The sequence below is a fragment of the Manis pentadactyla genome, chromosome 12 (assembly GCF_030020395.1).
Source record: "Manis pentadactyla isolate mManPen7 chromosome 12, mManPen7.hap1, whole genome shotgun sequence".
In the NCBI taxonomy this organism is placed as follows: Eukaryota; Metazoa; Chordata; class Mammalia; order Pholidota; family Manidae; genus Manis; species Manis pentadactyla.
Window position 1 is genome coordinate 14,382,622 of NC_080030.1, and position 14,227 is coordinate 14,396,848.

The 14,227-nt window shown below is 55.7% G+C and overlaps 1 protein-coding gene and 2 long non-coding RNA genes across 4 annotated transcripts in view; 2 read left to right on the forward strand and 1 right to left on the reverse strand.

Moving 5' to 3' along the window:
* LOC130680073 (uncharacterized) overlaps positions 1–14,227 on the forward strand; it is a 195,579-nt gene that overhangs the window by 169,145 nt on the left and 12,207 nt on the right. The window lies entirely within an intron of this gene.
* LOC130680074 (uncharacterized) overlaps positions 1–14,227 on the forward strand; it is a 55,558-nt gene that overhangs the window by 36,106 nt on the left and 5,225 nt on the right. Inside the window, exon 2 of the long non-coding RNA XR_008993086.1 lies at positions 11,806–12,088. This is a non-coding gene — a long non-coding RNA (uncharacterized LOC130680074). The remainder of the gene's footprint in view (positions 1–11,805; positions 12,089–14,227) is intronic.
* The window catches only part of PDE4A (phosphodiesterase 4A), a 41,454-nt gene continuing 27,636 nt past the window's right edge, over positions 410–14,227 (reverse strand). The window contains 16 exon segments of the mRNA XM_057490079.1: positions 410–1,981; positions 1,984–2,058; positions 2,061–2,532; positions 4,296–4,478; positions 4,782–4,904; positions 5,112–5,266; positions 5,368–5,467; positions 5,568–5,732; positions 5,809–5,907; positions 6,933–7,156; positions 8,662–8,755; positions 11,889–12,001; positions 12,176–12,225; positions 12,950–13,020; positions 13,129–13,165; positions 13,938–14,129. Coding sequence (XP_057346062.1) covers positions 1,887–1,981; positions 1,984–2,058; positions 2,061–2,532; positions 4,296–4,478; positions 4,782–4,904; positions 5,112–5,266; positions 5,368–5,467; positions 5,568–5,732; positions 5,809–5,907; positions 6,933–7,156; positions 8,662–8,755; positions 11,889–12,001; positions 12,176–12,225; positions 12,950–13,020; positions 13,129–13,165; positions 13,938–14,129 — 2,248 coding nt within the window. The 3' untranslated portion in view covers positions 410–1,886.

The following is a 14,227-nucleotide window of genomic DNA, read 5'->3' on the forward strand; positions in this document are numbered from 1 at the left end:
CATGGGCCAGATGTGGGGCTTATTGTACCTCAGCAGCTTGAACTGCTGCCTTGGCTTTAGTCAGTGCCACAGTTCTAGGAAGATTCTATTGGGCTCTCCTTGCGGTATTTCTTTCACTGCCCCCGCCTTTATCAAATCAACTCATAATCTGGTCCTTGAGGCCTTGACAGGACCCTTTAAACCTCTTCTTTCAGTCACAGACCACATTTCCTTGTGTGCTCTTACTATTTCAGCCATCCCTAGATATACTGCAGTAGGTTATCACTTACGGGTTTTCCTATGTGGAGGAGCAAGAATAGTCCCTAGGGAGCCAAAGAAGGACAGAGGAGCCTATGGCACAGTTTGTATAATACAGCAGGAATGGGGCTCTCCCTTTGGAAGACTCCCAGCCCACCTTCCCCTCACTGGGTCAGCGAAGGACAAGTTTATTTTCCCTTTTTGCCTCTATAGAATAATTTACAAACCAACTTTACAGTATGTACAAAAAAAAAAAAAAAAAACCAAAAACCAAGGCCCACTCCGGTGGCCAGCTGGGACAGGAATTACTACTGCTACGAAAAATGAACCCTGTACAGCGTCATGGGGGTGGGAGCGGGTGGGACTCCCCCTGGAACGGACAGACAGATGGGAGGCTCGGGGGAGCAGGGAGCTACAGTACCGTGTGCTCAGGGAGGGAATGAGAGAGAGGTGCACTGCCCGGCTGCAGACCCGGGCCACGGGGCATAGCAGAGGGGGAAGTGGGGATGTCTCCTTCCAAACAGTTCCCCATGGCTTGGAAAAAAATGACCCTGCATCTGTCTGTCGTATTGCTCAGGGACTAGCTAGGGGCAAAGGGTGAGGCTTGGCCAGGTTGGGGCAAAGGAGCAATGACTTTGGTACCAGGGTGGGAATGGGCTGCCCACAAAAGGGGAATGTGGGGGTACACCATTATTGCTTCCTCCTAGAGCAAAGTATCAGGGAGGCGGGCAGGAGGATGCTGGGGGTGCCCAGGATGGGGGCTCTGGGCCTGGCCCCACCCTACCCAAGGTGCAGGTGGGGGCCACTGCAACCCCACTCCTATGGCCTTGGAAAGCATAAGGCAGAAACAAGAGGAGAAGCAACTAGAAGGAGAGGGGCTGGGAGCCGTTCCCTGCAGACAAAGAAAACCCAAAGTAGAAGGAGAAGGGGGTGGCAAGCAGAGAGGGTATCAGGCCCTCTTCAAACCTCAGACCCCAGGCTGGTGGTGTGAGTGTGCCCCCAACAGCCCCTCGCTGCCTCCTGTAGCACACAGGCCCCCGTGCCCATCCCCCTAGTATTGCCAGGTTTGTGCAAAATGAGTCAGAAGACTGGGGAGGCTGCAGTGAACCAGGGAGGGGCTGGAGCTGGGGCCTCCCACAGTGGCACCCCCACCCTGTACCCCTGGTGCCATCCAGAATGGCTATTCCTGGCTGAGTTCCAGAGATGCTCCAAAATTCAGAAGAAAACCCTGGAGGGAGACACTGTGCCTGCTGGGGCCCAGGTGAAGGGCCCCGGGAGGCCGGAAGACTGAGTCTCGAGCCCGGGCTGGAGACAGACGGGGGCAGCCAGGAACAGGAGCGTCTACAGTTGCTGTGTTTCATCCTGATGTTTTTTTTTTTTTCTTTTTCTTTTTCTAAAAATATAACAATTAAAATTCAAAAAATAAAAACCCTTCCAGGACCTCTGCCCCTTGTTCCCCAGCCCCCACCTCCAAAAAGAGGCCCTGTGGGATGGAGGGAAAGGGGCAAAAAAGAAAAGAGAAAAAACCCCACTTTTCTGTTTTCTTTTTTCTCAGGAGGCCCAAGAGTCTTTGAGGCAGTGGAGGAGGTGGCTGGGGGGTGATGGTGATCAAGGGAGGCAGGGAGGCAGCAGGGAGTAGGGGCTGGGGCTCAGGTGGGGCCTCCAGCCGACCCCCGTCCACCAGGAGCTGGGAGCGCGGGTGGGTCCTTGCCGCATGTCCCTGGGCAGGCACAGCACGCCCTGTGGCAGCCCCGTGCTCTTTTTGGGCCTCCACCTCGGCCGCCGTGGAGGGGAGGCCCAGGAGGCCTGGGGCCTCCTCTAGAGGGGCAGGGTCCTCAAGGCAGGCAGAGGGGGGTTCTCAGGAGACAGGGCCGGGGGGCTGCCGCAGCCTGCGGCACCAATGGGTGCATCTGGGGACATGGCCTTGTCCTGGCCCGTGGTCGTACGATCTGCCGCGTCTGCTTGCTGCGTCAAACCCATTTCCTCTACCTCCACCCCCGTGGATGCATCCTGGGCTGTGGACAGTTCCTCCACTCCCGATGCACCCGGGGTGGTAGACACCTCCTCCTCCTCTTCCTCCTCCAGGGTCAGCTTAAACTGGAACTTATCCGGTGGTGGGGGGTGGCCTGGCCCCCCAGGCTCTCCCTCAGGCGGTGGTGAAGGGCTCTGCCGAATGGCACTGTAGTACCAGTCCCGGTTCTCCTTCAGTGTGTCTAGGATCTCCTGGGCATCTGGGTGGACCAGGTCAGCCCACGTCTCCCACAGCGGGTGCACGATATAGTCAATGAAGCCCACCTGGGAGAGGGGAGGAAGGTACAAACTGGTGGCCTCATGGTGCTGATGGCACCGCCATGCTACGGAATCTAATACAATGTAAAAGATGCTGATAGCATTGGACCCAGCAATCTTACTTCTCCAGACCCACCCTGGAAAATCTCTTGCGTAAGGAAAAAAAAAAATCACACATGAGATGTAAATAAAAACTGGAAATACTTCCACTTATCCATCAACTGGGGATTCACTTTAAAAAATTATAGTACATCACAGCTATGCATTATGGCAATTTTTGCAGCAGAGAGAAACTGGAAATAACTTCACGGCAGACTACTACTGGTTAACACCCTGATATGTCTTCCTTCCTTCTTCCAGACAGAATCTGATTTTTCTTGGGCAATGCTTCTCATGAGGCAATGCTGCCCCCCATGTAGCTGAAAACTACATTGCCCACTTCTTTTGCAAATAGAGAATGGCAATGTGACTACCAGTAGCTAGAAGGTATCAGTGGCTGCCTTAGCTGGCAGAGGCCTTTCCTCCCTAGAATACAGCCCGCACGGCTGGAGCTACCATAGTATCTCTTACCATGAGAGGACAGAAACCCACTTTAGATGATAGAAGCAAAACACTGAAATTTCCTAGGTGCCTGACAACTTCCTGGAGCCAAAGGGAGCCAATTCTTTCTCCAGACTTTTCTTACATCAGAGAAAAACAAGAATAATTTATCATGTTTGAGTCATTGTGAATTCCTAACTCCTAAACACTTAAATGTCCATCAACAGGAGAAGAACTACACAAACCATTTTCTAGCTGCATCTGTGGGAATACTATACAGTAATGAAAAACAATGTACTCAATCTATGTGTAATAATTTGGACAGAGCTCCAAGTCATTGTTCAGAAGCAAATACAGGCTGTATAAAAACAGGTATACACTGACAGATCATATTTTAAGAAACACTAACCACACGAACTATAGTTTGTTATTTATTTGCCTATGAACCTAACTATAAAATAAAATCCAGGAAACTTTTTCCCAGGCTTTGCACGCTCAGGGGACATTTGGAAGTATCTGGAGACATTTTTGGTTGTTGCCACTGGAATGGGAGGGTGCTCTTGGCATTTAGTGGGTGGGGGTCAGGGACACTGCTCAACCCCCAGCAATGCATAGGGCAGCCCCTACCGCGGAGGAGGATCTGGCCCCAAATGTCAGCAGCACCAAGGCTGGGTAACCTGGGTCTGCAAGGGCATATACTCCAAACTGGGGAGACTAGGTCTCCCCAGGGTGGGGACTGGAAGGTGGTAAGGTGAAAAACTCTCACATTGACACGTCAGTGTCTTTTACCAGATTGTGTTTCTGTCCCTTTTGTTAAATTAGGTGGGCACTTGATGAAGACGGTTCATTTCACATCATTTCAAAATCCAATGAAAACCAAGGACAGTATCAGTGAGCAGATTACAGGGCAACTGAGAGGCTGAATTGAGATGTCTGTAATTAAGAGCTGGGTAAATAGTATTACGGATACTGTGCAGTTGCTACAAATGAGTTAGAGTTGTGAGCTCAGGTCTACAACTTGCTAGCCCCGAGGCTCAGGTGGCTTGCCCTTTGGAGGGGAAATGTCGCATATTGCGCATCAAGACAGAAAAGGAACAAAATGAACAAAGAGAAATTTGACTTTGTGGAGAGGCAGGTCAGGGCTTCCTGAGTCTCAGGGCTCCAGGCCAGAATGGGATGGAATGGGGAGGTCAGCCCTGCTCTCTTTCCTCTGTCCCCTGAAACTGTACCTGAGACTTCTCCACCGAGGCCGTGTGCTTGTCACACATGGGGCTGATCTCCATGCCCCGCTCCCGTTCCCTGTCGCCCTGCTGGAAGAACTCAGCCATGATGCGGTCCGTCCACTGGCGATAGAGCTCCAGAGGCTTGGTGGGGTTGCTGAGGTCTGCACAGTGCACCATGTTCCGCAGGACCTGCGTGGGAGTGGGGGTCTTCAGAGGCCATGGCCCTGTCCCAGTTTGGGGGCTCGGGCTTCCTTCCCTCCTGCCTTGAGGGGAGAGTGGGGACTCTTGAGGGGAAAGCGGGAGACAGGTGGGCATTGTGGGAGGGAGGGGAGTGGCCAGTGAGGGACAGGGAAGAAGGAGATTGTGGGACAGAGAGAAAAAGGCAGGAAGATAGGCAATGCGAGGGCTGGTGGCCAAGGAACAGGAGCAGCCCAGACCTAACAGGTGGAGGGACAGGGACCCCAGTCTCTATGAGGTGCATGAGGCAGGCACCTGGATGCGGTCAGAGTAGTTGTCCAGCAGGAGGACCCCCGAGCTGGTCACTTTTTTGGTCTCTACCATGGTCTTCAGGTCTGCCAGGAGGGTCATGTGCTTGGACATGTCCGTGGCCAGCACCTGTGGGCAAGGAGGCATCACAGGGGCCGCGAAAAACCCACCATCCACAGTCCAACTCGACCTGGGCCACTTAAATTTTTCCAGAAGCACCCCTAGACACATTTCCCCACAGGGGCCTCCCCGTCAGACTCAGAGCCGGCCCCTCCCCACACCCCCACCTCAAAGACAACCTTTCCCACTCTTCCCCGTCCCCGCCCCCCCACCCACCATGTCGATGACCATCTTGCGCAGGCTCTGCCACTGGCGCTTGCTGAGGTTCTGGAAGATGTCACAGTTGTCCTCCTGCAGCAGCTTGAAGCCCACAGCCAGGTGGTGGTTCTCCAGCACCGACTCGTCGTTGTACATGAGTGCCAGCTCTGAATCTGCGGCCGCCGTTGTAGTGGTCAGAGGATGTGAGGGGAGGGGCCACCTGGCAGCCCCACTTCCAGCCCAGCATTCCCCGTCCCCGTGGAGGGCCACTCACTGGTGTTGATGAGGAACTGGTTGGAGACCCCGGGGTGGTCCACGTCATGGATGGCAGCCGCGAATAGGGCGGCAAGAATCTCCAGGTCCGTGAACACTGCCTGGGGGCAGAGAGGGAGGGTCAGAGAGATGAGGATCAGACAGAGGAACCGGGTCCCAGAGAGATGGGGCTGGGGAGTTCGGGGGCCAGGTGGTGCTCACGTCCAGGGCAGGTGTGGCCAGCAGCACGTGGGTGGACTGGAGCACGTCAGCCGCGTGCAGGCTGTTGTGGTAGGCCACATCGGGGTGGTAGTGGTCCTCTAGGGTCTGCATATACCTCATGATTGTGTCCACCGGAATGTGGAACTTCTTCAGCAGGTCCCGCTCCTGAGGGCAGGTATGGGGGGGCGGTGACCCCTGCTGGCGCTCAGCTCCCTGCCCTGCCCCGCTCAGGCCACCCTACCTGGAAGATGGTGTACATGATGCAGCTGAGGGACCGATCTCCAGCATAATCCGACACGCAGAAGATGTTCAGGCCCCACTTGTTCAAATTTTCCAGTTCCTGGGGGACACAGAGGTCAGAGGTCAGGACCCCACAAGGCCCCTGATCCCTCTAGATTCTTCCCTAGGAGTTCAGAGCTCTGGTGTGAAAGTGGTACTGGGTGGTGTGCTCAGCAGCACCCAATTTACTGTCCATGCCTGCTGGGCTGCAAAGTAACAGCAACCATGGGTAATTGTCTCATAAATGCTTACTCTCCCCTGAGCAGTGAGATAAGGGGCTTGATCTCATTCATGAGGGAATCAAAGCTCAGAGTAGTGACTTGACTTACCCTAGACCTTGCATCTCACAAACGGCAAAGCTGGGACGTGAACCGCTCTTGGCTGATCTGAAAGCACTGCTCAGCCATGGAGCTAAACTGCTCATGAGCACAGGGATGAAAGGAACACTAATTTTCTACATCCCCCCAGCCTGTAGAACAATGCAGGCATACAGGAGGTACACAGAAATACTAGGTGGCCAAATGTAGCACTGGCTCCCTGAGGGTTACAATAAGTGGCAGCTGAGTGAGCACCATGCGTGCATCCCATCTGGTGCACAAACCAGAGTGGAAGCTGGACCCAGGTCTGGCCTGTAGTGGATGCTGTTGGGGTCCTGCCCAGAACCCCTTCCTTTGCTGGCCATTGCTCCCATCCTCCAGCTGCTGGGACTGTTGCTTACAAAGTCTCAGGGCTGTCCCATTCTCCAGAAAACTGCCACAGGATGACACCCTCCACCTTGGGGGCTGCCCCTAGCCAATGACTGACGGGGTACAAAAGGCCAGCACGCAATGTGACAAGATGGGCTCAACCTTATGGTGCTGTTCGCACTCTAGAGCAGCCTGTGGGGTCAGGCTGAGGCCAGAGTCCAGCTGAGACCTCCTCGTTGCTGAGCTCCTTCCTGTTCTGTTTGCTTCTCTCCCTTTCCACAGCCTCATAAAGCACCCCCAACCTGAATCCTCATCTCAGGCTGACCCAAGGCCCAGCCCTTCTTTAGGCCCCAGGAGATACCCGTCCCTCTCCAGCCCAGCCCCCCGATGCCCCACCCACGTGGGCCAGGAGCTCCTCTTGGTCGGTCTTCACCTTGAAGTGGGGGATACTGGAATCGTTAGGGCTGCTCCTATGCATTAGCTTCTTCACCCCCATGATCTGAGACATGGGCTGAAATTGTGGCCCAGGAGGTTGGGGCAGCTGGGAGGGTCTCTGCCGTGCTGCTTCCAGTTTTTCTTGATCCTTTACCGTGGGTGATGGGATCTCCACTTCATTCTGCTTGTCTGCAGAAGATGGAGGACAGGCAATGATGAGTACCCCACGGAGGCTCCGTCTGGCCCTCAGCACGCCCTCCCACATGCCCTGGGAAGTCTCACCCAGGAGGGCAGAGCTCTTCCAGGTGTCATGCTGTTGGTTATTCATGGGCTGGGAACTGGAGGGGATGCAGGAATTTTTCTGGGCAGTGGTGGACTGGAGTGGGGACCTCAGGGCCAGCCCAGAACTGTGGGGTGGCTCCAGTCCAATTGCCAGGTTTGGCAAAAGGGTGTCATGAGAAGTCAGGAAGTGGGGTGGGAATGCTAAAGAGAGCCTCTGCCTGCCCCAGATGGGCAGGGAGCACAACCCCATGGTGACCGAGAGTGTTGGGGGTGAACAGCACTTGGAGGGAGGGAAGGGTGGTCTCTGGCTCTGTGGGCCAACCCCCCCACCCCCTTGACACCAACCTGCCTAGGGGCTAGCGCCAGGAACCCTTTTCCTGAGCCTTCAAGAACTTCCAAAGCACAGCCCTGGACACTCATTAAGACGTGGGGTACATCAGTCAATGACAGGGCCTAATAGGGGTCATTTGCATGCCTTGTTCCCAGTGGCCAGATCTCAGAACTCGGCTTGCCACACCCGTACTGGTGGAAGCATTTGAAACTGAAGCTTCTCTATAACTTGTTGGGGGTGGTGCTGTGGAATTTAGGGACCTTCTGCTGATTGAGTAAGAAATTGTCCTGAGTTTGTGGGGTATGCTTCACCAGTCCTTGGGCCCTTGGCTTCAGAGGTTAGGATTCATTGGAGGTCCCCCGGTGAATGAGCTTGAGGGTTCCAATTAATTTGGGGCTCTATTGAGTTAGGAAATTCTCCTAAGTTTGGAAGATCTCTTATAGGTTCTTAAGCTTGAGAATTCTATTGTGTTTGGGTATTTAAAGTTAGGGGGATCTACTGAATTTGAGGGGGGTCAGACCAAGTTTGGCAGTTCTATTGAATTTGGGAGACTTTTCAGCTTGGAGTTTTTTTAACATTTGGGGGTCTTTTATGGACTTTTAATGCCAGAGGCTCCCTTAAGTTTGAGAACCCCAGTGAGTTTTCAAATCTCTCTTGAGTTTGGAGGGAGTCTTCTGAATTTGGGGGAAATCCAGGTTTAGAGATTCTATTGAATTTTGGGAGGCTTTTCAGCCTTCAAGCATCTTAAAGTTCAGGGATTTTATTTGAGTTCAGGGGTTTCTTGTGGTCTTGAGTTAAAGAGTTCCATTGAGGTTCCACTGAGTTTGAAGGGGCCTCTCTGCATGGAGAGATTTTCAAATGCGGGGGGTTTCATAGAAGCTGCAATCCCACTGAGTTTGGGGGAGTCATGAGTGTGGGAACTCCTGATCATGGTTGACTTGGACTTTCGGGGAGTTAAGAGACCGAGTTAGGGTTAGGGCTCTCTTGGGTTAATGTGGGCGACAGGACCTGGGGTGTGGTGCGCGGCCCCCTCCAGTCCAGGTGTGCACCCCCTGACACATAAGTGCCGTACTTCACTCACCCAGGAATGTAGAGGAGATGTACTCAGAGACCTGGTTTCCTGACCTGCTCATCTCTGACAGGTGTGTGAGTTCACGGTTTAACATCCTCTTGAACTAAGGAGCAGGAGGCAGGAAGGAAGGAATGATGGGGTCATGGCAGGGAAGGGGGAAGTCAGCCCCTCCCAAGAAACTTCCGGAGACCCCATGAGTCTCTCCTTTGCTCAGTCACCAGAACTCTCAGCAGGCTGCTAGAGGGGAGGGGTCAGCCCTTCCTTTCCTCTCAGATTTGGATGGGGGTCCCCAGCTCGGGGGAGTCAGGACTCAGCATGCCCCTCCCTGCCTGTGGAAGGGAGGAGCACCTGCTTAACAGGGAACCAATAGGGTGTCAGGAGACTCTCGTTGCCATGGCGATGGCAGTCTCCTTAGCAACTCTCCCTCCAACCAGCTGCTGAGCTGGGGAAAGGGGGCCAGGCCGCAGGCCTCTTAACCCTTGCCTTCCCAGAGCTACCCCGGCCCAGGTCTTCCCAGACACGGAGCCCCACACCCTTGGGGGTCCTGGCCCCCAGCTCTCAGCCCCGAGTCCGGTTTGGAAGGAAGGAATGCAGACCTCAAGTTCTGGGTGAAGAGAAGGTTTGGCTGGGGTGGGGAAGATGAGTGAGCTGAGGAAACCCTAGTTTGGTCACCCAGGGGGGGGGGTTCCCATCATAGGCCCCTCTCCCCCAACCTCAGAGGGGTTGACAGATGCACAGATGACTGGACTATACCCAGAACCGGGCTTGGGGACCCCTCCTGGTCCCCCCATGCCATTCACACAAGCATCTGCTGTGACATTGTGCATGGAGGAGGAAGGGCATCGGCTCCCCGCCCCCAAGCTCTGCCAAAACACCCCCAAAACAGGAGCAGATTCAGTCCACAGAGGCAGGAAGGGTGAGCCTACATGGCCCACCCTAGGACAGGGTGCTCACTCCTCCCAGTGTGTGTGTGTGTCCCTGGGCACACGAAAGGACACACACACACAAGATGGACCCACAAAGTCACACAGTTGCACAGACTCCCAGTTGACACAGTTCTGCACAGCCCCGAGCACACAAATCAAGGGGTATACACAATAAAGCAGTCGTTGACACCCAGGATCACATGCCCCAGACAAAGCACACAACTCTGGGCTCACAAACATGGCCCAAGACACACCACCACAATCAGAGCCACATGATCTCAGAGAGGGCCACGCCATGGCCAGGCACACAAGCATATGGTCAGGCAGCCCCACACCACTGCAGACACACATGTGTGCACTGACGGTCACATCCAGCAAGAGACCCATACCCCCAGCCACCCGCCATCCACACCCAGCCCTGGACACCACACACAGAGGCACAGTCACAAAGCATATCCAGGCCACACACGTGCACAGCTGCACACACAGGCCCAGACCGGGTGCTGGAGGGTCCGAGGTAGGTGGGCCAGGGCCAGGTCTCCTGCCCATCCTCCACCCTGATTTCCCTACCTGATCCCACCAGCCCACCAGCCACGGCTTGGAACAGGTCTCACAGAAGAAATCCACCAAGGGCATCTTGGAGTCTTAGCCCCGCTCGGGGCTGCCGCACACAGAGGCTGGGCTTGGGGAGTCCCGGGGTTAACAGCCACTGTTGTAGGGGTGGGATGCTGGGCAGGTGGGCATCGGAAGGGGGAGCGGAGCCGCGGAGGGGCCTGGGCCGGCCCAGCAGGGCTGGGGGCTCCCTTCCCCTCCGCGCTCCCAGCAGCAGCCCTGGTTACATGGTCCGCTAGTCCCCGGCCTCCCCGACAGTGGAGGCTGGAGGCAGCCGGGGACCCCTGCCCATGGGAGGCAGGGCGAGGGTCCCGGGAGGAGGCTTCGGAGGCTCTGGGCTCCGTGTGTGCGTGTGCGTGCTCACTGCAGCACTGGCAGGCTGCATGCGACATCAGGTGGTGCTGGGGGTGGGGGGGCGTTAAAGGGGCATCAGAGCCCACAGGCCTCAGCCAGGACCCAGGTGGAGCTGCTGGGGACAGGCAGGGAGACACACACACCCTTGAGAGGACATGCCCCCTCTGTGGACACACCCAGAGACAAAGACATACACCCAGACACTCTACATACTCAGACACACAAACACTCTGAGACACAGCTTCCACACCAATACACACACAGTCACGACTCTGATGTCCAACACATTCATAGGTATGCTGTTGACACACAGAGATACAAATAACGTCAGACACACCCCCTCCAAGAACACAGACCCACACCCAGGCAAGTGGACACACACCTAGGGACAAACACCCAGAGAGCGGACTCACCAATGCACACTCAACTTACCCACAGACGTACTTTCAAACAAACACAAAACCCATGTGGCCTTAGACACAAACATATCCTGACAAACCCTTAAGAGAGTGCTCACACTCATACCCACAGATACACACACACAGACCATCGCAGAAACCCACCCACAAATCTACAGGCAGAGACAGTCACATTCTCGTATGCTCATCACACCCTCAGAGACACAACTGCCCTCATACCCGCACATTCTCCAACACCCACCCATAGGGGTATGCGCCCCCCTCCCCCTGTGCACAGACACGCCCACATGCACACTTGCTTTTGGATAGACGTTCTCCCACAGGGGCTGCCACCATGCTGCACAACTCCAGGAAGTACCATTCACATTGCCTGCTCTCTGAACGGTGCCCCCTGGAGCTGGGCAGGACACAGTCTGCACAGCTGTACATGGAAGCCCTGCATCTGCCCCTGCGGTCCTGCAAGTGGGAACGCACAGTCGCAAACGCAGGATGACACATACTCAGATTCACACCTGGGCCAACTCTTACCTGTGGGTGCACACACTCCTCCCACAGAGCCCCACACAGCCCTGCATAAATCAGCTGTGCATACCCATACACCCTCCACAGAGTCACCTCTGCACACCAGTCCCCACGGATCCTCTGGAGATACATCCCACCCTGCGCTGCAAATGGGTAGCCGGCAAATTGACAGCCACACAGACCCACAACCACATTTACATATCCATAGATCATGCAAGTATACGACGCCCCCTAAGAGATGGTCACCTATAGACAGTACACACACACAGAGGGAGAAACTGGAATCTATAGAAGCTACATCCTGAACCTGCCTTCCACAGGTTGGCCCCGCCCCCACAATTAGCCCCGCCCCAAGACCTGCCACGCCCACGTGTTCCATCCAATTGGTCCTGGGCTTGCACACCTTGTGGGACGCCATCTCGCTGACGGAGCGGTAGGTCTGCATGGTCTCCAGCTGCTCCAGACACCAGTCCAACTCCTCCAACGTCTCCCGGGCCAACTGCTGACACGTCTCCTCTGGAGAAGGGGGAGTGGGGTGGTGACTGACAGAGTCCACAGGGAGACCCCCAAAGGCCCCAGCCCATGGTGATTCGGGCCTGGCAGGTGAGTGGCATGCTGGGAAAAGGGGGGGTGAGGGGCCCCTATTGGGCAGCAGAAGGGGCCCTTTTGCACCACCGTGGGTTTAGTTACCTGACAGTGTGGCCTTGCAGACGGGGGTTGGGCCGCCCAGGGGGGACCGCCTGCAAAGAAACGGAGCTCCAACATCGTCCTGTACCCCTACCGCCACCTCTCCGTGCATAGTGCTGGTTTCCCTTTTTCTGAGGGCTCACTGTGTCCCAGGCCTCTCAGCAGCCCCACAATAACCCAATTCACAGATGAGGAAATTGAGGCTCAGGAAGTAAACTGGCTTCCTCAATACTACATGGCAGTCAGTCCTATGCCTCTAAACGCTTCCTTGACTATCCCTTCCCTCCACTCCAAGAGGGACCAGCAACCCTCAGCCGCAGCCCTAACCCCAAATAATAAGTACTCTTATTTAGTGAGCACTTACTATGTGCTGGGCAATGTTCTAGCACATTCTATATATCATCTTCTGTAGTCCTCATGGCAGCCATCTAATTCAGGTACTACGGAATTCCCATTTTCTGTGGGGTGGGAAGGGGAAGAGCAGAGGCACCATAGGATGCTATTTGCCCAGCAAGTTGGCATTAGGGCCAGGAGTGGCCCCAGACTTGGGTGGTTGACTGCGGCACAGCCTTGCCACCGTGCCTCTCAACCCCTCAGTCTCTATTGGTAAAAGTTTCCACTGCTTAGTCATTTGAATCACAATGGTTTACTGGCTCAGAGGGTGCTGTTGCCTGAATAGAGATTCAGAGAGTTCACACGTGCCTGCCTGAGGTCACACAGCAGAGCTGAGATGTGTTCATGTTATGATCATGGGCAGTGGGGCCTAGCCTCACTTACTTGTTGCTGGGAATGGGCACATTGGTCAGGAGTGAAAAGTTGCTGCGCACACTCCGGAGACTGGCCAGCACCTGGAAGGGGGAGCATCAGTGAGACCTGGGGTGCCCCCAGAGGACCAACCTGTCCCCGAGGGTAGGGGAGGGCTGGAGACCCTTTCCTCCTCAGGGGAGGAATCTTACCTGGGCAAACGGTGTCACGATGAGGTCCTCAGCATGCCTGCAGTCAAGGACAGGGGCTTGTCAGGGGTCCTCACAGTGGGATCCCCAAGGGCGTGGGTGGAGAGGGGCTGGGTGCCAGAGAAGTAACTCTCTAGGGGGTACACTCTAGGGGGGACTGATGGAGGCCAGTGGGCAGGGAGGGGGCTCTGCGGGGTCGGGGGAGAGGCATTTTATACCTCACAAGGGTGCACGTGCTGCAGGGGCTGGTCCTAGAGGAAATGGGTCAGGGAGAGGAGCTTAGTGGGTGAGTGGGGAGGGAGCGCACAAAGGGGAGTCTGTGACCACACTGCAGGGGCTTGGCTCAGTGACAGCAGTGGGTGGGGAGAGCTAGAGGAGGGCCCAGGGCGAGGGGAGGGGGCTACAGGTGGTCATGATAAGAGGGAGGGCTGGCTTAGGGAAGCCTGGAGGGGGGAACAAACAGGGGACTCCACCAAGGTGGGGGGAAGCAGTGGTAGGAAGAGGCTCAAGTGGATTTCCCCCTCCTAATGGAGGGACAGGCTGAGGTCTTGGCAGCCAGTGGTAGCAGCAGGCTTGGGCTGGGTCTGAGGGAGGGGTTCAGAGTGGGTGGGTGGGGGTTGGAGACAGGGTAGGTGCCCATATCTCACTGGGTGGACATGCTCTTGATGGGGCACAGGGATCTTTTCCTTTTCACTGACAAGGACAGGTCCCAGTGGTGGGCTTGGCCAGTGCCCCTTTCCCTGTCTGGAAAGGGCAGCGTTGCTGGGGCCAGGCCTGGGAATTGCCAGCTGGTGGGGGATAGGGGTACTCACGCCTCGCTGGTGACCGATGAGTTCCGTGACATGGTCTTGGGGGACATGTCATAGTCGCTGTCTGAGCGGTAGAGGAAGGACTCACGGCGCTGGCTGGTGGCCACCCCGGCGTGTAGCACGAGGCCTGGGCTCGCCTGCGAGTCCAGGGGGCTGCGGCCAGGAGATGACGTTGGTCCATTTTCTGCCTCGAAGCTGCAAGGTGGTGGGCGGGACAAGGGGTCAGGGGGGCCGAGATGTCATTGGGGAGGTCAAGAGGAATAAAGAGACCAAGGAAATTCCTGGCAGAGGAG